Here is a 21,550-nt window from a genome sequence, read left to right as displayed (position 1 = left end):
GTTTAACCATTTGTTATCATTACTGGATAATTAATTTCTGGTTGTTCAACATTAGTTTGTATATTTATAAATAAAAAATATCAATAGAGACAATATATACTGTGTATAATCTTTATGTAAATATCTATATATACAATAATATAAAAGTGTCATTTTTGTCAAAAAATAATCATATACATATATATATTACATATTAGTTGTTGATATTTTCTAATATTAATGGGATATAATTTTTGATATGTAACAATGTGGCACCAATAGGAGTTCCATTTTTTGAAACAGATACAACCAAGGGTCCCTGTAAGATATATTTGAAATAATATTAATAACCTGTATATTATATATAATAATATTGCAAATACAGTTTATATGCATACAATACCTGACACATTTGTGGATTAAATATCCAACATTCTTGCTTAAGAGTAGTTTGAAACAAGTTATTCTGCTTTGTAGGTACAGAATTAAAAAAATTTACTTCCAGATGCTCTAAATTACATATTGAAACCTTGATTATATTTAAATAAGGCTCCATAAATAATGAAATTGTAACTTTTGCTGAGATAGCAGCTTGCTTGAAATTTATTTCAAAAGAATTGGCTGAGAAGGCTATTAATTTATTCAAGTTATTCAATGCAGATGATGGGTTTCCTGTAACAGTAAATATATATACATACTCATTTATATCTACAATGCATTAAGTAAAAAGCAAACTTTTTGTGCAACAGATACTTTACTTTTGTAAATGGCATCGGTGAGGCGGAAAGGTTTGGTAATGGTTAATGCAAACATTGGTATTTGGTTACGCTCTGTTCCTTTCAACCATGTATCTATCGCTGTAAATATATATATATATATATATATATAACTCAGCAAAATTATCATCAAGAAATCTAAAGTCTGTATAAAAATCTGTATAAGTTTTTCCATATCTCTTACATTTCCCTACTTCTTCAAATATTTTTGTAACTGGGATATCTTTACTGATGTATTTGCTCAAATGAGTCGCATACAATCCATACTTGCTGTTTATTCGTTCATAACTAGGGCGATGACTAGATGTAGAGTATGCTTGCACTAGATTTCTTAGGTTTTTTCTACTCTTAAATTCTTTAACTTTTGGTATTTCATTATGAATATCAGGATTACATTCTCTGGAACAACATTCATTCAATAAGATGTACTTAAATACTTAAATATACCCAGTTATATATTGATACAATTTCATATTTGAATCTTTTTAAAGTATATAAAAATGGGCAGTAACTAGATCCTTACTTTGGTGGTACAGTTTGACACATATCCAATATTGTTACTAAAAGAGCAGGATCATTTTGTAATAATGTAGCTAACAATTCACTTTCGCAAATTGCATCTTTTCTTAAATAAGATTCTGGTGCATCAACAGCAAGCATGTAACTTTCTTGCATTTTAAAACCATGCCCAGCATAGTAGAATAATCCTACATTGAAAGTAAATTTTTGAGAGTTTATTATATCTGTATACATACTACGTTTGTAAAACTTACCATAAACACCTTCTGTTAAAACTTCACCAAATATTTTCATAGCTTTTCTCATCTGTTCAAAAGATAAATTTGCAAAACAAATCACTTTAAAACCAATCTCTTTTAATAGATTACCAATTTTTGCAGCATCATTTTTGGGTGTCTTTAGGCATTTATGATTTTCATAATCACCATTTGCTATAATTAAAGCTATTTTTGCAACTGCCTTTTGACGAGGTAAATCCTCCTACATATTTTAATATGAATTATTATCTGATAAAAGGGTACATATATATTTATTTTGTGAAACATTATAAAATATATAATTATTGTGTAAAGTGTATTTACCATCACATGACATCTTTGAGTAAAAACCTCGCTGACGTTGTTGGTTATATAACAATAATACTTTCCTTCAAATTTAGAGTTAAATTGTTTTATCTAAAACAAAACATTTATTTGAAATAGTTTGTAGTATTAATATTGTAAATACATGCAATGTATTGAATGTTTTTCCTTCTAGTTGTAAATACTTACGTGCAATATATTGGATGTTTCTCCTTCTAGTTTTGTATTATCTCTGAACCATTGATAATGTGGTTCTGGATAGCTATGTACTGTACAACTAATTACAAAGTCTTCTCCTTCTCTAACTTCTAAAAGAATAGGTGGTTGTTGCTGTATAACTACAGGTACAGGGGATATATTTACAAAAACTGATTTGGTCATTAATATAGAAATTATGCTTCCATCATTAGTCATCTGTGATACTTTACACTTATATTCCCCAGCTTGATTGGAACTATAAGAGATTTCATACAATAATCAAATATATTGCATTTGTGTTCAAACATAATATTTTTACCTAGTTATAATAATATCAAGTTCATGTTCTTGTTGTTCCAGTAGCTCAATATTGTTGTGATACCATTTATAAGTAGGTAATGGTACACCAGTAGCTTTACAAGAAAGACATAGATGCTGATCAAAGGATAATTCTATTGTATTATGTTCCATATTGTCAGATGGATGTTTGACAATTGTCAAAAGCTCTAATAAAGAATAAAAAAGATCTATAAAGATTTAATATAAGATTTTCTTTTCATCACATATATACATGAGTTAATTAAAAAGAAACAACTCATAACCTGTTCGTAAACAACTCTGAATATAAATGAAATTAAGTTCTAACACATCATACATAGTTATCTCCACTTCAACAAAAATAAGTATATATATGAATTACCTGGATGATATAAAACCGATAGGACATTAACAAGTTCACAGTCTTTAAGTAATGTACAAAGTATACCAATTGTACACATTTTTATATTTAATTCAAACAGTAGATTAGCTGCTGGTGTTTTTGTAGAACTTGTACCTTGTTGCAGTGACTGCAGCCATGAGTTACTATTTAAAAGTCAGAGAAACTTATTGAGAATAATTGTTTGTTAATTTTTATAATAGCCTGAATTATTTCAAAATCATTTTACCGTGAATATCCAAGTTGTTCAGCCAAGTGACAAGCCAATACTTTCCAATTCGAATTTTTGTCCAATTCATAGATCAATTCCTTGTATACAGTTAGTGGAATTTGTTCCAGATACATATCTTCATCAAATTTTGCCATTTTTAATGCACTTACTTCTATTTTCCTACTTTCCCACAAAAAAAGGTAATGAAACTATATTATCGGTGTTGCATGATCTGCTCGACCGTCAACACTCGCTCCCACACTGAATCATTCTTCATAGAAGAAGGAAATAAAAGGAGGAAAATATGGAGATAATATTTCAGTGAAAATCACATTTATTTTAATCCTTATCTTCAATATGCATTCTCTTTCCTACTTTCTCTGTGAGTGAAAACATAAAAATATCTCACACAATAGTACAACTGTATTTATGTAACATACATATCAATTTTATTCACTTTGTAAAATGTACGGAGGCAATTGCGTATAAACAAACGTAGAAGGATTGCACGCATTTTCTCTTCGCCACTCTTCAGTCCAATACATTTAATCGACAAACTGATCGGGCGCGCTAATTGGCTGTTGGATGAAGTACAAAATGAATGAAGAATATCGCGCATCAGCTGTCCGACCTGAAAGCTTCGTACTCTCATAGGCTTATGACGGCGGATTTATAGAACGCGTGAGGATCACGTACAAAAGAACCGACCAATCGCGTGTGCAACATGGAGGCTACAACGTTGCGTTCTTCATTGTTTCGTGGCTTCGGTGCAGCGCGAGGGGAATCATAAATCCAAATATACACGAACGCACAAGGCTGGTTCACGATATCAATCGTGCGAAGTAAAACGCGCCGCCAGGGAGATCGCGCCAGCGACCTCTCGCGGCGGGCTCGGTAAAAATCGATCACAGCAGGCCGCGCTGGTCGTTCACAGGAACGTGCCAGCTGTGTCCATTGCGGACGCGGCCGCAAGTGAACGGGGCACCGTGCAACCAATCGTACCGTGAAATGCAAGTCCTGCGCAATGCGCATGGCGCGCTGCGCCGCATGATCTTGCGTATCAGTGTTCGCCAGTGCCATCCTCGAGGCACACAGTGAGCAGGTTACGGGGTTATACCGCGATTACTGGCCGTGCGATTCTGCCGAGCAGCGGTGCGTCGTCCGTCGGGACGACGACGACGACGACGACGACGACGAGGACGACGACGACGACGACGACGACGACGACAACGGCGACAACAACAACAACAACAACAACAACAACAACAACAACAACGAACGGAGGGAAAAAGGGAAGCCGCGAGGGGGCAGAGCGCCAACGACGACGACGACGACCACGACGACGACGGTGGTGGTTGGTGGTGTTGGTGATCGTGCTCCCGCTAGTGGTAGTTGGCGGTGGTGGTGGTGGCGGTGGGTGCTCCGGGTTCCTCCGCGCGCGCGAGAGAGAGAGTGTGTCCGCGAAAAACTAGTGCCGAGCCATCATGGCGAACCCACGGAAATTCAGTGAAAAGATCGCGCTGCTGAATCAGAAGCAGGCGCAGGAGACGGCGGCGTTCGAGGCGATCATGCGGGAGGTTTCGGACGTCACGAGCAGGGTAAGTGAAAATATTCTCAAGTGAGAGCTCCCCGTGGCGTGGGAGGGTCGTGTGCCCGTGTGTCGTGCCGTGACCCGTCGTGCACCTCCCTCGCGCGCGGCTCAGATGTTGGAACGTAAACAACGAGTGTCCCCCTTGCCTCTCCCACCTTGCTCCCTGCCCCGACCTGTGTTCTCCGTCTAATTCCTATCTCTTTTCTCGTTGCACTTGCACCGTACGCGCGATACATCGCGCATCGGTATGTGTGTGTGTGTGTGTGTGTATACGTGCGCGCGCGTGTGCGTGTGCGTATGTGTGGCGCGTACAGCCAGGTTGCTCCGCGCGAACGTGTACATGTGCGATTGCAAGTGCATCCGTGTGTGTGTGCGTGTGTGTGTGCGTGTGCGCGCGCGCGTGCGTGTGTATGCGTATACCGCGAGCGACGCGTACACAACGCGACGAAAGCGCGAGGATTTGGTGGCGCGGGCGCGATCGCTTCGACAGCGAGGAGCACGTTGATCCGCGACTCGCAGCGTGCGAGTGCGCACGACGATGCGACGAGCCGCGGAAAGCCGTTGGATCGCCGCTCGAAACGCGTCTCGCGATCGCGCGGCGAATTACACTCGGCTGATTACGCGCGCTGCCTGACCGCGTTCGCGATCGACGCGAGTTTGAAATTCGCCTCGGCTCGCGCTCGAGACGCGCGCGCGCGCGCGCCGCGATCGATGCTTGTTGTCGGCTCGCGGGATCTGGGAAATTAATTCCACCGTCCGCAATTAATCGGAACGCGCGCGCACGCTGCTCGAGCGTCTTTCATTTCGCGCGCGCGCTTCCGGATGTCGAGCGAGCGTAGACGTTTCAACGGAAACGCGCTCTCTTTCGCTCAACACAGCCCCGCGAGCGGCTTGACGTTCGATCACGGTGCGTTCCATTTCTCGATTCGTTCTCATGCGCGTGTAAACATCCCGCTCGCGTTGCTAGCGGCGCCGCGCCGCGCCGGCCCGCGGCCCCTCGGCGTATTTTCAATGGGAGCGCCGCCGAGAGAGAGAGAGAGAGAGAGAGAGAGAGAGAAAGAGAGAGAGAGAGAGAGAGAGAGAGGTTGGGTCGATGCATTCGGCGTCCTCGAATAATGCACTGCCGCGTGCATCGCGCGCACTTGGAACACAGTCGGCATGCCGGGGAGCGTTCTCCGTTCGTACGGAAGACAAGGAAGACATTCGCGTGGGATTATTCGATGTTCTCTCTCGGGGCGCTTCGGTGCGGGAAAATGATCGGGTCTCGTCCGTGTGTCCGTGAAGTAATTGACGCGTAAATTGCCCGGTGCAATTGTCTCGAATGGAAAACGCGAGTTTTCGCTCAGCTGCGAACCGCCACGTGTCAACCTGCCGCCGCCGTGCGTTTTTAAAGGCCCGTCAGCTGACGAGCTTTAAACTGTCACTCGCCGGGCCATCGCGCGTCTACCTGCCGTGCGTCGGCTAAAACGTCGTGAGCGCGTCGTCAGGCCAAATTTGTTCACAGTCGGGACTCTTCGAGCGCGTTCGAAAGGCGATCGGAGAACGGCATCCAGGCATCGGCTCACGAGATAAGAACCTGTTTATCGCGCGGTCCATAAACGCGCGCGCGCGCGAGATGTAGAATTGCGGAGTTAATCGGACGAAACAGCTAGTCGGCCGTGCGAACAAACGAGATTCGATTCGACGCGCGAAACGCGCGAGCGTAACGCGCGATTGTTGCCGATGTAGTCAACGACGTCGAGAAATTGCATGTCGCAAAATTGTCGCGGAAGAAGGCACGACGGCGACGTTTGGAGGGAACAGCACGAGAGTATTCCGAGTTCCTCGTCGCTGGATAAGCGAGACCGGCGGTCCAAATTCAAAAAAAGAAATAAAAAATAGAGAGAGAAAATCTGTAGTCTCTGTTTAACATTCGAGTGTCTGCTATTGCAAAGATCGCAACACGTTCTACGCGGACGTTCTACCGTGTACAGGCACAAAATTACAAGATGCGAAATTGCACGAGCAAAGACTCACGATAGGCGGCGCAGAAATCAGAGCACAAGACGACATTGATCCGAAAACGAGCACAGAGTTAGCGTTAAAATCGCACGACGACTGCGAAAACGAGACGACAGGTCGGAAAAATGCGCGTCGACACCGACTAGAGATTAAGGGTGTAAAGAGAGCGCTTACGGTCGCTTAACGTGCTTGCGAGACGATGGCAATGCTTGGTTGTCAATGACGGACTTGCACAGGTGGCCTCGGCGAGCAGCTCGGTGGGTGCTAGTCCCACGGGATCCGGCGTACCGGAGACCCCGCTGTCCGTCAAGAGTGCCGGCGCCAGTCCACCGCAGTCCAGCGGCAAGCATCTGCATATTAACCTGGGGAATCAGTTCAGGGCGGGCGGCTCGCTGCCGAACGTTAACAACAATGCGAATTGCGGCGGCGACGCGAAAGAGCACTCCTCGCCGCATACCGGCGCGATCCACTCGATCGACCTTAAGGTACTGCTCGCTCGCTCTCTCTTTCTCTTTCTCTCTCTCTCTCTCTCTCTCTCTCTCTCTCTCTCTCTCTCTTTCTCTATCTCTATCTATATATCTATCTATCTATATATCTATCTATCTATCTATCTATCTCTGTTCCTGCCAGAACGATGCCACATTACCTCCTCTCTTGTTATAGTTGTTGTTATTGTTGTTGTTGTTTGTGTTGGTGTAGTTGCTGCAGCCCTTACGCCTTGTCGCTCATAAACATTTTGCACCCCTCCCGGAACGCCCTCGTTCTCGCGTCACGGAGAAAAAATTCTCATCCGAGTCCTCGTGTTTCGGCGGTCGGCCGTTCCGAATTGATAATCCGGAAAAAGGGAGAGAGAAATTTGCCCGGCGCGACTTGTGCGCGTATTAACGAGCAATTAATCGCTTGAATTAACAATTATTAACTTCATCCACGGGGCGGCAGCACGTATCAAAATTCGCGGGAGATGAATAATTTTCAACATCGCCGGCGCGGCCAACGACACTCGAAGATTCCGACGACGATATCGCGGATGACGTAAACGTGTGTGTCGAAATTTACATCGGTACGGTGCCAAAGTCGCGGCAAAGCGCGCAGCCTCGATTATCTCAATTTATTTCAATCGAGTCAATTTGTTTTTAATTAATTGCGAGAGAGCTCTCTCTGTCTCTCTCTCTCTCTCTCTCTCTCTCTCTCTCTCTTTCTCTCTCTCTCGAATGCTATTCGCGCGAACTCGACTTTTCTTCCATCCTTCTTTCTTTCTTCGCCGAAGAACAACGGGCAAAGGCCACTTTGCGGCGCGTGACAACTCCCGCCTGCTCTAAAGCAGGCCGAAATTCACTATCTTCCGCTATCGTTCCGAGTCCGTCTCGAGAGAAAGCCATCTACGCGACGGCGCAAGATGAAAGACTTTTCTCCGTGTTACCTTCAAGGGTCGTTCCGCATCGCAAGGCGCACCTCACGATCGCACTTTTGTCCCACACCTGGTCCCAGTGTGACTCATCTGCCGAGGTGAACGCACTGCAGATCTCTATCTCGATTAGTGTACCGAAGAAGCGCGCTGTTCGTTTCGTTAGCGACGAAACGGGAAAAGCCGATGAAGCGGCACACGCCTGCGTTGCTGCGAATCGACGTCACGCTGTCGAACGCGCGCTACACACGCGAGCGCTGGATCGCGACCGGTGCCGATCGTAGTAGCGATTTCGCTCCCTCTGTAGCGCCGTTCATTTATTTATTTATTCGTTTCTTTTTTTCTTCCGCTCTTTCATCCACTTCCTTTTTCTCGCTCGAGTGTTCCCGCATAGCGATATGCAATTGCATGTTATTTACGCAATGACACGAATTAAAGCGATTTCCGATTGCACTGAATGTCACGTAGTTGCACAATGTGTCACGGTTATTCTAAGCGTAGCAATTAAATTAACGCGCAGCCCATGATTACGCGAGAGATGTCCGTATGAGTGGAACAGCGTAACATTACATACGTACATGCACGCTCCGATCGTGAGTGTGTTACGTTGGAGAGACAAAGGAGAAGAAAATCGAGACTCGGATGAACGAGGATTTTGTTCGCCGTTGAACTCTACGGTCCTCCTCCTGATGTGTCACGTGCACAGCTCGTAGTCGCGCACGAATGAAATTCCGATCGATTTAAGTCGAACCGAGCGGGAGTTTCGTCCGCGTGCGATCCTTTTCCGCCACTTATGCGTGACATCGAGACATTAATATGCGCCAAGTTCTAATACCGTAACTGCGATATACTTTTTCCCTCCCTCCTTTCCTCCCTCTCTCTCTCTCTCTCTCTCTCTCTCTCTCGCTCTTTGAGATATCCAATTTTACGCTCTTTCTCTCAGTGAATTCCAACGTAGCGATCGCCTGTGGAATGTTTTAATCCTTAAACAGTTTCGGAGGTATCGCGCTCGGAGAGGCGGTCGTTTCAAAGTGCGTTTGTCACGCTTTACAAAACGGAGAAAATAAATAAAAAGAACGGAAGGAAAAACATGAAAACGCGTTTAACTGCGTTTAACTATGATAACGGCGCTTGAAAATCGCTTGATCGTTGAATTCTTTATCGCGAGCCGTTTAGAAGTTAGAGCACGTTTTTAGGAGGCATTTAACTTCGTTTTTAAAGTCTCCGAAACTCCGCATCCCGAGGAATCAAACGTGTTTACGCGATACGCTGAAACTCGGCGTGAATCACGGTGTCTCGATATTTTGCGTCACGAAAGGATATTCGGAGTAAGAGACGACAAAGAAGACGTCGGTTGTTTGTCACCTCCCCATCAGACACTCGCGCATGTGAAATCACCATCACCATATTCGACCAGGACCAGCGAGAAGTCGCTCCGGTAAAAACTGGCACAATTTATTCCCCACTTATTTATTATTATAGAGAAAATACTTTCATGGAAATAGGCCCCGTCATTAATAACTTCCCGAAGTGTTCCAAGTATCCCTCCTCCCGAGGGATCGACCGCGCGACACGAACTCGCGGCACAAAGTCACGAAATCGCGCGACGAACTTACTGCCGTCAGGGCTTTCGTGAAGTTTTAACGAATGTAAATTGACCGTCCACGTGGAGAGTAGCCCGGCGACTTGCAATATACAATGAACTTTTCAGCGGGATAATTCGAGATTCATACGCGGCAACATCTGCCGTTCTCTCTCTCTCTCTCTCTCTCTCTCTCTTTTTCGCGGGCGCGCGCGCGTCTTTCTCCGTGACGGCAAATTTCGCAAAATAATTCCGCATACTTCCGACGCGACTCCGACTAAAGCCGAGAGCGAAATGCGCACTTCCTCCCCCCCTTTTACCAGTTGCACGTTAACCGTAACAATAATTAAATTTCTTGGCCGAGAAGTTTCATCGCGCTCGCGAGCGTTCGTAGGGTTCGCGAGAGGGACGAACATTACTGCGATATTATTCGCCGTCGAGCGTCTCTAACGAAGACATTACGTAATAAAGTTCTTTCCTCGTAAATGCCGCCGGCTATGCCCACTTGTGATTTCATGATTGGTAACGGTAATCGGGGTATTACCGCCGTGCGTAAACAAGCAATTAACCCGCGAATCTTTCCGCGACAGGCCACTTTCCCTCCCTCCCCCCCCCCCTCGGCCCATCCTGCCGCCCGTCTCAGCCCGACGCACTCTACACAGTTCCTACAGTTCTGCAAAAGTGAGAGAAGTCATATGGTACGAGAATCAAAGGCGATTCAAGTCGTAACATTATCTACAATAAACATCTACAATAAACATCTACGATAAACATTATTTAATCCAGCACGGACTCATAAGTGGCTCGGATCTAACGCGTTTTCTCATATGCGCATATTAATAATTTATCTAATCGTTTCACATCTGCTATAATAATTTTATTCTCACGTTACAGATCTTGTGTCGCGTACTCGTCATGATTAATCGCTATTGTTATAACACAAGTGACATTTCTCGGGCTTATACGTAACTTGATTTTTCCCTCGCTACTTCTTTGTACCTCGCGTTCCTCCGCGTGCGATTTCCGCTCCGGGTCGTAACGTCGCGCGCGGGATGTTTCGGAGAACGTCGTCGCTCCTGGTCGTCAAACTTGGGTTAACAAACTCCTTCCGTGCGCCGAATTACACCATGAACCACAGCTGCAACGTCACCATTCAAACGTATCATTCGCGAAGGAGAGCAATGCGATTTGACATTTCGGCCCCGCGCGCGCAACATTCGCGCGCAGCGCACAGAGGCACGCCGCGTGCTTCGACTCGGCGTTGAGAGTGCTCAAACTTGAGATACGAGTCAGAGTTTACTTACTTCCGGTACCGTTCCTTGGACACACTGCGCTACCTTGAATATCTTCTCGCACGGATCCGCGCCGTCTGCAAGATCGATCGATCGCGTCAGGAAACGGGAAGCGACTCATTCGCGCGAGGCGCCGGATAATAACGTGAAGTTTGCGCGAAGGGCGCCTTCGCGGCTGACTTTTTACCTTGCTTGGCGCATTTGGTCAAGAGCTTGGTGCCTATCTCCTGATACTGCTCGGGTATGACGCTGATCAGCATGTCGGCCTCCAAATCACCCTCTTCGTCGACCTGTGCCGGAGTATCGTTCTCGTGAGTCTCGCGTTTGACTCGCCGCGAGCGTGACGAGCGCGAATTAAGAATACTTGATAATTACCAAACTGAACGCGTCGAGGAGACAATTCATGTAGCACGTTATGGAACGGTCGTCCGACAGATGTCCGTCGTTGACTTGGTCGATCAGGTCTGCGGAGTCGGGACGAAATTAGAACGAAATTAGAATGTCCGATTCAACTCGTGAGGGAATGCGGCTGGATGATAACGTCCCGAAGATTTCAGAGTGTCTCTCCCCGGAGACGTTCGCGCGCGAAGGGTCACGCTCGATCGGATTATCGCAAGCGCAGCGTCGTCGAATGATCGTCGCCGATTCATCAGCGTGGTATCATCGGCCGAGCATCGACTAGTAGTAGATAGTAGGGATGCAACGATTTCTCAAAATATCGATAACGATATTATAGAACGTCGATATTTAGAACCATCAATAACGATAATATCGATAATTTTGAAAAGTATCGATATTTATATCGATTTCTATATAAAAATATACATATAGGTGTATGCGTATAAAGAGTATACACGAGAAATTTTTAAAATCTTTTAAAAATTTTTATCTCCGTATAATTTATTGTCATATTCTTATCAGAAGATATGTAATAGATCGCAGTCGTTTGCCGGAGATCACCGCATACATGGAGCGGGAGATCTATTACGGTTCAACGATCGAGGTGAAAATGATAAAAGTGAGCGAATTTGCTATTGACATCGACCAATTACCATAATATGTATTCTAGTGAATTCGCTTTTATAATTTTCATCTCGGTCGTAGAACCGTAATAGGCCCCCCGAGCTGTAACTGCAAAATACGAAATATCAATAAAATTCATATCGACATATCGATTTTATCGGAGATAAAAAAATATCGATAAATATTCGATATATTTGTCTCTCGATGTGTCGATATTTCGATATTATCGATTTATCGTTGCATACCCTATACCAGATAGAGACGGTCGCGCATAATTTCTCGCCGCGAGACGAAGAGAAAGGCACGGGAAGAGCGAACTCACCTTGAGACGTGCCGTGTTCAGCCATGCACCGTTCCTTGTCACCTTGAACCATCTCCAACATTTCCGGGGGCACCCAGTCGGGCGGCTGCACAAAATCAGAATTTATTACGCGTGCGGGAACCCTCACGCGTACCTCTGCCGCTCGACAAATCGCGCGCGCGCGCGACGTCACGTCTCTATACGTGCACATACATATGCACATACACACATATTGCAGTATCTGTATATACATGTGTATGTACACATAGAAGTCACTATCACCGCGATATCGCTTCCCTTATCAGGAAGTCTAGGGGAGCCTAGCCCGGCGCCTATCGAAAGTAAGAAGCTAAGAGGCTTACCCCGGCGGACACGCAAATCGCCTGTAGCAACACCACACCGAGTATCAACGACACGTATACGGTGCGCATCTTTGCCCCGTGTGTGTGTGTGTGTGTATGTATGTATACGTTCACAACTCGCAGTGCAAGGCGACACGACTTGCGATTCCCGCGGTCACTGTTCCACGACGAAATATGTGCCGTCCGCGTCGGCGGCCGCGCTTTTTATAACGCAACGGAATATGCACGAGATGTGGGCGGAGGGCTAATGTCACGTATCCTTCGTTCGCTAATTGAGGCTCTCCGCCGTTAAGTCGCCGGCTAATCCCCGGCTAACGTCCGTCTCTCTGGACGGAAGCACGTGCAGAATTATGTATGCGCTCGTGTCCACGACCTTGAATGCATCCTGCGTCGTCCTCGAGCGCGCAGGCTCGCTCGCGCCGGTCGATTTTCATCGACCAGGATCGAGCAGGAAAAGCCGGCGAAAGAGCGGATGTCTCTCCACCACGTTGTTCTTCCTTCTTTGCGCGGTGCCACGACATCGCCGCTGTCGGGGGACGGACGGAAACAGCGATCGTCTCGATCGAGATTCCTCGCTTGATACCACGCGAGGGGCGCTCTACTCGAAGGATGCAATTCTGCCTCTCGCGCGCGTTTTCTTTCACGTCTCACGCAACCGATTATAGTCAAACACAATGCGCGGAGTCGCGCCGTTTCTTACGTAATCTTATCAATGCCTAAACAAAGCATATCCGCTGATAATGCACGGAAGATATTGCACCGATATAATGTCGTAACCAGGAAAGATGCAATGCGTGTAATGATCCTCAAATTACCGTTCAATTACGAATCCACCGACGATAACCGTGGTAGAGGATCATCATGGATAATCAAGAACGGTAATAACTAATTACCGGCCAACTTTGCCATTTGGAATTCCGGGCAAGAGAGAGAGAGAGAGAGAGAGAGAGAGAGAGAGAGAGGAAAACGCCGGGAGGGAGAATTTTTGTCAAGAGCGCGTGCGTCGCGACACGCCGATTTGATGCTTCCGATCGCATTGTCACCCTAATGACTCGGAATTACGGAGCCCGATTTCGATATCGTGAGCGCTATACCTCGACAACAGTAGGTAATTGTTTGCTCATGGATACTGCAATATCATAGCCGCGCGCACCCGCGCGCGCCGGAGATAATTAACACGGAACGAATTCGCGTTTCGGTTTAAAGTAGCGCGCGCGCGCGCGTATCGCGTATCGAGCTGTAACGAAGCAATTAAATCGCGCCGCAGAACACAATACCGAAATCGCGTCGTGCATTATTATCGACGTGCCGCGCGCGCAAGCGGCGGAGCAAGGGCGGCGCGCGCGGCTCGGCATTCTCGGATTGAACGGCGCGCGAGACGGAATCGGCGAACCCCGCCGGTTGATCCGCCGACGTTTTCTTTCTTCCGCGTCGACTTGCGCGTCGCAACTTCCGCCGCTAATCGTCCTTCGGGGTTTTTCACCGGATTATTACGAGCGCGCAGCGTCGCGATCGGCCGTCGTCGACGAGATATACAGCTGACCAAACAGTGTACAACGCGACAGGGAAGGACTAGACTTCGGTTCGACTAGAGCAAGGACTCTCTCCTCGTTCTCCTCTTCCCTCGCCGGCGACTTTGATGAAATCCGCAAGCGGCCGCGCGCGACTTGGCAGGCACGTGCCGCGCGTCGCAAAATCGTGTGTATAATTTGGAATAATATGTAAGGCGCGGGCAGAGAGCGTATTCGAGAATAACCAGCCGAGACCTTGCAAGTCCCGCTGAATAAATGATGCTTCCTAAGCTGCCTTATAGCTCCGCGAGAAATTGATCGGTCATAAGGACGCAATGAGAAGTCATTGTTTGGTCTCGGAGTAACATAATGTCGCGGATAAGCTCCGCTGCTTATTAATACCCCGGCCTTGATAAAGCGCGCTCGGTTCGAGAGTTCGCGAGTCCTATATCGAGATCGCTTATAGTCCGCGACGTTAAGTTTGTCACTTGTCAATCATAGCGTGTCGCTGCTAGCTGATTATCTCAGTTTCCCGTCCGAGCTGTCCTGGAAAAATCACGGGCGAGAGAAGCGCCGCGACTCGGATCCGAACTGCGCCCTCGGCGCCGTTGTTTCTGCTTCCTCCTCCTCCTCCTCCTCCTCCTCCTCTTCTTCTTCTTCTGCTTCTTCTTCCTTTTCTCGCTCGCCATATCGAGGACCGGCACGCGAGAGAAATAAACTCGCGCGATGTTATTAGCGCGCGCACGCGGGTGCATTGCTACCGAGTTGCGTTGGCCGTGCCAAGGTCAAGTTTCGATCGCGACGCGAGAACGCAGCGTCTTATCGACTCCTATCTCTGCCGGATACGATCGGGGTCAAGAGACCTCCCCGGGTTTCTTACCCCGTTCGTCCGATCATTCGCGGGAGGCCTCCCTTCGCCTCGATGCCGACGCAGTGCGCGCTCGCGTTCAACTTTCTCGCGCGCGCACGCGAATCGATCGAATTTCCGGAGCGGATTCCTGTTCCTGCGCACGTGTCGTCGTCGCGGCGCACCTACCTACCTACCTACCTAACGCCTGAGACCAGCCGTTCACGCCGCGTCGCGACGCCTCGTGCGAGGCCTCCACGGCTCGCCCGATCGCGCGGCGCGATCAAATTCAATGGCAGCTCCAAGGGCGGCGAGGCGTACGTGCCGACGGAAACATAAATAGTGCGCACCCCCGGCGGAACAATGCTCCGTCGTAACCAGCCCCGCGGAACCCTCTCGGAGTTACGTGTGCTCGCGTAACGTTCCCCTCCCCTCCCCTCCCCCTCCGCCTGCACCCCTTCCGTTTCCGCGACACCTGCGTGACGAGTCTAAAACAAGCGGCGGTCTCACAAGTTAAGCGAAACTGGAAGCGCGGAGCGAGCGACTGGCCGGGCGAACGACGAACAAAACGAGGATGACGAGAGATCTGAAATTGGAGAAAAAAGAGAGGCGAGAGGCGCCGCTGGCTGCTCGCGGCGACTTAATCACACGATAAGCCTGGCGGACGCAAAAAGGATGAAGAAGCAGGCAGGCGCTCCTCCGCGCAACGAGCGAGAGCCTGCCTCCCCTGAACACCCTTTAGAGAATGACTGAGGAAAGTTCGCGTGAAAGAATATCCCTCCAATGATGCGAGTAACCATGAAAGCTCCAGGGGCATAGCAGAAAACAAACGCGTACACGTGCTTCGGCGCGCGCGAGTGTGTGCTCTCGCACACGGAATATTGATCGCGCGACGCGCGGTGCAGGTAGCCGCGGTCGGCGCGTTCGCTCGCTCGCTCGCTCAGCAGTTTCATTCTCTGAGCGTGTCGATTGTTACAGCCGCTGCGGTCGCAGAAGCGCGCTTCGCGCTTATCGCGTCGTGTTGCGAGGCGAGCCCGAGAGGAGCGGCACTCGCTCTCGCGGCTCTCGCGGATAATCTCCAACGAGAGCGTGCGAATACGCTCTTACACGCGTCGCCAGCGCGTTGAGGGAGCAAGATCTCTCCTCGTCCCTGGATCCGCGTCGGCCGTTTCAGCCCGGCTGAATCGATGCTCCTCGGGGATGACGTCGCTTACGCGGAAATTCCCGGGGATTCGGCGTGTGCACCAGGCACGCACGCACGTCGAACGAAGAGATGCAGTCGCGCCGCGGACTCTTTACTCCCGCGGCATCGTCTTCCGGAGTCCGCGGCGTCCGCACGGCATCGTCGCCGGGAGTCGTCGCGTCCTCCCGCCGCCCTTCGGAGGGAGACAGAGCGACGCGGCAGGCTCGGCCGTGCAGAAATACGCAGCCGCGCGCGCGTCCTGCTTCTTTCTTATCGGGCGACTCTGAATGGCGATGGGTATCCTCGCCAAAGTGGGTCATCGCCGTCGGTAGACGGCAGACGGCGGCGGCCGTCGCGACGACGACGACGACGCGTGGGTGGAGCGAAGTTGTCATCAGAAGGCAAGGCTAGGGACCTGGGTCGGTGGAGCGGAGAACTGCGAGTGCTGTTGGCGGCTGTTGTGGAGGCGAGAGAGGAGAGAGAGAGAGAGAGAGGGGGGGGGGAGTGAGCTGAAAAGGAAGCTTTTCCCGCGGCGAGAGAGAACGGTTCCCGACCTCTCCAACGCGCGAACGCGTCCCAGGTTCCTCGCCATTCACACTCGCTCTCGCTTTATATAGGGTGTACGGAAATACTCGGTGCAAGTTGGAGCGCGAGTCCATGGCTGTGACTTCGGGGTTATCAGCGGGGTCTAGTCTATTTTTTCGGCGACGATAATAATTCAGCGGCGCTCGATCGCGCTGACTTTTGTGGTCGCCCTTCCCGCGCCTGACGATGACTCGCCGCGCGACCAATGTCCTGTGCTCTTTCGTGCAGCTCCCTCCCCTTCGATCGTTCCCTTCGAGCGTGTCGCGCGCTATTTCTGGCTCCTCGGGCTCGCTCCCGAATTTAGATCCAATTTTCGCGCGATCCCGACCGCGCTGACCGAATGTGTCCGACTGCTGCCGCATTATGTAACATTAGCCGATAACGCGCTGAAGGTCGTTGGTTTTCTCGATGAGAGGATTCTCTCTCGCACGATGTGATTCCCTTCGGCGCGGCGAGGGACTGCCTGCGCCTCTCGTCCCATAATTTCTCATTCCACTGCACCGTTAGCGATCCATCCCATCGGATGGTCGACTTGCATAAGAGGTCAAATGAAGATAAAATTACAACCTGGAAAGTGTCATCGGCGTTCGATCGACCGCGGTGTCCTTGAATATCATCTGTGAAAGTCGAAGGACACGAGCCGACTGAATATTTAATAGCGGTACCGCGCGCGCGCGGCCGCCGCCGCCGCTCCAATGCGAATTAAGGTTCATTCAGGCCGGCGGAGCTCTCGACCTTCCTTGCCAAATTCTCTCGTCGCGAGACACGCGGCCACATTGTCGCCGGACAATTATCCGCACGTCTGTCGCTCTCACGCGTGAATCTACTCACGCTCCTCGGCGCCGCTTCGTATCGAGAGCCACCAGCGGGGCTTTTTCGGCGCGGGCGACTCACACACATTCGGTCGCTCGCAGCGAGCGGTATTTTTCGCTCGTGCTTTACCTTTGCTCTTCGTTCGGCTCCATGCTGTACGCGCGTATCGACGCGTGCACGACCTTCGTAAATGGGTTTTTTTTCTCGTAATACCAAAGAGAATCCAACGGAGTATCGCGTCCAGTAGTCTGAAAGGATACGCTGAAAATAGGAATATAACGTCCCGATAAAAAATGCGCCGGCTCGATTTCCTCCTTGCTGAAGTCGCAAACGCTACGACGCAAAGGACGGATTAATTATGTACCGCGTGTATCATTCGCCGGCTAATCGTCTATAAAGTGTGAGAGACGCTTTATCGGTTCTTCTTGGGAGCGGTTTACGTATTTCAACCGTTGACAGCCCAAAATTGCAGCTCTCTCGGTTCTGTCCGAGCGGTATCTGTGCGAATGACTGGCGCGCGTTAAACGCACGAGATATCCAGCGGTATGGATGTAAACAACCGCTAGAAAGTCGCTGCGAAGGAACGTGAATAATTAATAGAAAGTCCCGAGGTGACGCAGCGAAAACTCGTTTCGCTCCGGGTGAGGGATTTGCATGTAAGCCGGGCGGCGAGCGCGGCGCGATTTAGCAACTCCGATAAATATATTCGTCTAACTTTTATTATCATCTGCTCGACGAAGAGTTATATCCCGTGTTTCCCGCATCAGTCGAAAACGCCGCGGTAAATTCGTCCTCCTATCGACCAACGTACCGACCGCGTATTGTTGTCTTCTCTCGTCAGACGTGCCGACATTCGTCGGCGATGTTATGGACTTTCAGCCTTTCAAAGTTACCCGATGAGTTGTCGCATGCAATATGAATATTGTTGTATAATTGCATTTGTGCACAGCGTGCGCGCCGTAGGAAGCTATATCGGTGTTCGGCCGACGTTTGACCTTTCTTAATAATGTCGGCCGGCGGAAAGATTAAACCGCTCGCGACCGTCCCGCGACAGATTTCACACACGGTGGTGCGTTGCACCCGCGGCGTTGGAAAGCCGCGACGTTGGACGCAACGTGCACCCATGTGTCGTCCACTCGTCGACACTGAGCGAGCCCTGTCGTACTCGGTAATTTCGTTCTTGAATATGGATAGCGCGGTAATTACGTTCCGCCGTTGGCGGCGAGATGTTGGCGGCGGAACAGGAGGGAATCGTGGCTGGCGATGCGCCGCGCCGTATGTACATACATCGATCGCAGCTTTGTACTCGCCGTACAACACAACCCCGCGCCTCTCGTCCGTCACACATTGCTCTCGCGAGACTAATATTGGCCTCTATCGCGCCGATGCAGGCCGCCGAGGATCTCCCGGAGCACGCTGTCGCGTGCATCCGCCGACACGTGCCTCGCCGTCGCGGATAAATTGACGGCTGCGCCGACGACGGCGATTGCTTCTTCACAAAGAGAGGCGCCGAGGCGTTTTCGAGTCGAGTCGAGCGCTTCCCCGCGGAATGTCAATCGCGGTCTGTGAAATCGCACGGATTTTTCGACGCACCGTACTGTGTACGCGATTTAGGTCAGACCGCCGCGACGACGACGTCGCGAGAGCACCTACGCCGACGTGGCGGACGTGGCCAACGATTTCCAGCGGCTGCCGACGTCGAAGCGAAAAATATCGCGAGCTATGCTAATTCGATCGACCTATATCGGCTCGCTCGGCGTAGTATCGTCTCGCCACCCGCGCAGCTCCTCTCCTGCACGTATTATATTTTTATTAACGGCCGTTCGTTCAACCCGCCGGCGTCAGCGGTCATATTTTATTTAGCCGGCGCGATACACTTTTCCTCCCGCCGGAGGAAACGTGGAAACGCCGTGGAACTAATGGGCGTGGAAATCGATCTGCCGCGCGGATCGACGACGACATTCCGCCGGGCCGACGCGCGGAGAATTCGCGCCGCCGTCGCCGGACAGCAAACGCCTTTTGTCAGCGTCGACGTTAATTGAAGGTATGTTTCTTCAACGAGCGCGCGCGGCTTGGTCGATGCACCGCGCGCCGTCTCGTACGACGCCCACGGCCCTGACATTGGGAAACTTGTGAATGGAGACGTCGACCCATGTATGCGGCTATCGCGCTCCGTTTTCAGCTTTTCTCCGCAGGATAACCGCAAGGACTCCCAAGGATTCCTCGGCGTACTTCGTGCGCGTACTCGCGGTGGCCGATGCGTGGCCGCGAGAGAAACGGCAGAAACGAGGATCTTCCCGCGCAAATGGCGAGACTCGTTGACCTCGCGCTTTCTTCCGACGAGGAAAGATCAACGATCATTTTCTCGTCACGGTCTCGCGCGCGCGCTATCCCCCCGGGCAGGGAATCGTCGACGTGTCGGTTCGCTCCTCCTCGGGAATCAGCCGCGGAATCTTCTGCACGCTGCGTAGTGATCCCCGTCCGGCCGCGCTCCCCGCTGCGGTCCATCCCCCCTCCCCTCTCCTCCGATCGATTCGCACGATGCTCTATAGTTCAGCATCAATCATGACAAATTAATAGCATTCTGCAGCTGCTTATAACAGCGTTATTTATATTTTACCGGCGCTTTTTATCCTGACAAAGGCTTTATATAAAGTACGGGCGGCGTGCTGGCCACTATGTGGTCGCGCGAACAATACGAAATATGTTTAACGCTTCTCTCCGCGCGCGCGTGCCGACTCGATGAGCCTCCGCCGACACGTGCGCGCGATATTGTCCGTGTGCGCGATGTGTGAAAAACGCGCGGTGGGACTATTCTTGCATCGTCAGCACGCCAGACGCCAATACGCTCTGCATATTACATTATGTTAATAAAGAAAGACAGGTCGGCGCGAGGCGGGCGGTAGGAGGAAAAAGGAGGAAGGGAGAGGACGACAGAGAGAGAAGACGCGCTCTCTGTCGGTGCGGAGTGGGAACGCCGTTGAAACTCGCGGGTCGCGCGAGCGGTCCGAGTTTCCTCAAAATACTGGACTCGATAAAAGCGATATCGCGCGACAGTTATCACGCGTACACTCGCGTGCGCGCGTGGTTGAGCCGTTACGTCAGCGGCGATTTCAACTACGTGGAACTGTTGCGTCGTATACGGCGTGGACGGCGTAGTCTGCGGTATCGCACGCCTCGTGATGATGTTGGGAATCGGACATCTCCCGCGACGGATACGATGCGATCACGTCGGGGGGAGTTCTCGGCGAATTCTCTCCCCGCGCGGGCCGAAATTACGCGGAATAAATCAAGAGGAGGCGGAGGAGAAGGGAAGACAAAAAAGAAATAGAAAGGACCGGGGGAATGTTTCCGAGATGTGTGTGTGTGTGTGTGTGTGTGTGTGTGTGTGTGTGTGTGTGTGTGACATGGATGATAAATACAATGAATTTCGGGCGGAAACGTAACGTTACGCTAATGTATCGTGCGCGACGTCCACTTTTCTCCGCTGTAATATCGAGCGCTTCTCGAAACGCGGATGGTGTGATAAACGATCGAACGACACGCGCGTTTGTCAAGCGGCGTCGCAGCGAGCTCGCCCGTAATCGTGGGAGAAACGTTCCGTGTTTATCGCATAATTCAACAGATATTAGGTAATAGCCGTGCGACCCACGTTCATCCGACACATGGCGACCAACGCGCTCGCGCGCGTACTTACACACACGCACACATACACACACGTATATATACGTAGGAGCAGCCTGCGGAGGGATTTCTTTATTGGGTTCGCAGTCCCGCTGACAGGAAGCTCGAAATCCCACGAAAGCGTTTTATCCCCATCAGCCTGTCGCTTATGTTTTCTTATTAGGGTTTAAAAGGGAAGCTACTTTGAATAATGCGCGTTCCACCTCCCCCCCCTTCCCCCTTCTCTCTCTCTCTCTCTCTCTCTCTCTCTCTCTCTCTCTCTCCTTCTCTGTCCTGCAGAAGCCTCTTTGGAATTTAAATCAATTTTGTCATTTATATTACGAGTCTATAATAAAGCCACGGGACGAGCATGAGAATACAAAGATGAGTTCGGGAGATCGAGCGGCGA

At 49.8% G+C, this 21,550-nt stretch overlaps 3 protein-coding genes across 11 annotated transcripts in view; 1 reads left to right on the top strand and 2 right to left on the bottom strand.

The window, feature by feature from the left end:
* Positions 1–129: 129 nt before the first annotated feature.
* Positions 130–4,392, bottom strand: LOC105185917 (mucosa-associated lymphoid tissue lymphoma translocation protein 1). The gene is made up of 11 exons (XM_011145775.3): positions 3,001–4,392; positions 2,754–2,917; positions 2,373–2,559; positions 2,045–2,309; positions 1,856–1,948; positions 1,529–1,754; positions 1,279–1,462; positions 940–1,154; positions 738–836; positions 383–651; positions 130–298 (listed from the first exon to the last, which is right to left on the bottom strand). The coding sequence occupies exons 1-11, from the start codon at positions 3,135–3,137 to the stop codon at positions 194–196; spliced, it is 1,944 nt and encodes a 647-aa protein (XP_011144077.1). The 5' UTR covers positions 3,138–4,392; the 3' UTR covers positions 130–193.
* Crtc (CREB-regulated transcription coactivator) overlaps positions 4,389–21,550 on the top strand; it is a 35,822-nt gene continuing 18,660 nt past the window's right edge. For 8 of the 9 annotated variants that reach the window (XM_025302534.1, XM_025302552.1, XM_025302547.1 and 5 more), the window contains exons 1-2: positions 4,389–4,580; positions 6,811–7,059. In XM_025302534.1, coding sequence (XP_025158319.1) covers positions 4,467–4,580; positions 6,811–7,059 — 363 coding nt within the window. In that variant the 5' untranslated portion in view covers positions 4,389–4,466. The remainder of the gene's footprint in view (positions 4,581–6,810; positions 7,060–21,550) is intronic. The other variant, XM_025302556.1, reaches the window with a different exon arrangement.
* Obp1 (odorant binding protein 1) lies at positions 10,424–12,726 on the bottom strand. Its single transcript, XM_011145786.2, has 6 exons — positions 12,540–12,726; positions 12,199–12,283; positions 11,229–11,317; positions 11,041–11,143; positions 10,866–10,930; positions 10,424–10,699 (listed from the first exon to the last, which is right to left on the bottom strand). The coding sequence occupies exons 1-6, from the start codon at positions 12,606–12,608 to the stop codon at positions 10,682–10,684; spliced, it is 429 nt and encodes a 142-aa protein (XP_011144088.1). The 5' UTR covers positions 12,609–12,726; the 3' UTR covers positions 10,424–10,681.

The sequence above is a fragment of the Harpegnathos saltator genome, unplaced genomic scaffold (genome assembly GCF_003227715.2).
Source record: "Harpegnathos saltator strain DR-91 unplaced genomic scaffold, Hsal_v8.6 scaffold115, whole genome shotgun sequence".
NCBI lineage: Eukaryota > Metazoa > Arthropoda > Insecta > Hymenoptera > Formicidae > Harpegnathos > Harpegnathos saltator.
The sequence above is the reverse complement of the archived record's forward strand: the minus strand, read 5'-3'. Positions and strand labels throughout refer to the sequence as shown.

Bases quoted from the DNA above. Each gene is read 5' to 3' on its own strand.
- Obp1 (XM_011145786.2), bottom strand. From the start codon at position 12,608: ATGCGCACCGTATACGTGTCGTTGATACTCGGTGTGGTGTTGCTACAG. The intron at 11,318-12,198 runs GTGAGTTCGCTC...CCGACTCCGCAG, and splicing joins TGAACACGGCACGTCTCAAG to ACCTGATCGACCAAGTCAAC. The intron at 10,931-11,040 runs GTAAAAAGTCAG...TCGATCTTGCAG, and splicing joins GACCAAATGCGCCAAGCAAG to ACGGCGCGGATCCGTGCGAG.
- LOC105185917 (XM_011145775.3), bottom strand. From the start codon at position 3,137: ATGGCAAAATTTGATGAAGATATGTATCTGGAACAAATTCCACTAACT. The intron at 2,918-3,000 runs GTAAAATGATTT...ACTTTTAAATAG, and splicing joins GAACAACTTGGATATTCACG to TAACTCATGGCTGCAGTCAC. The intron at 1,755-1,855 runs GTAAATACACTT...TAAAATATGTAG, and splicing joins CTCAAAGATGTCATGTGATG to GAGGATTTACCTCGTCAAAA.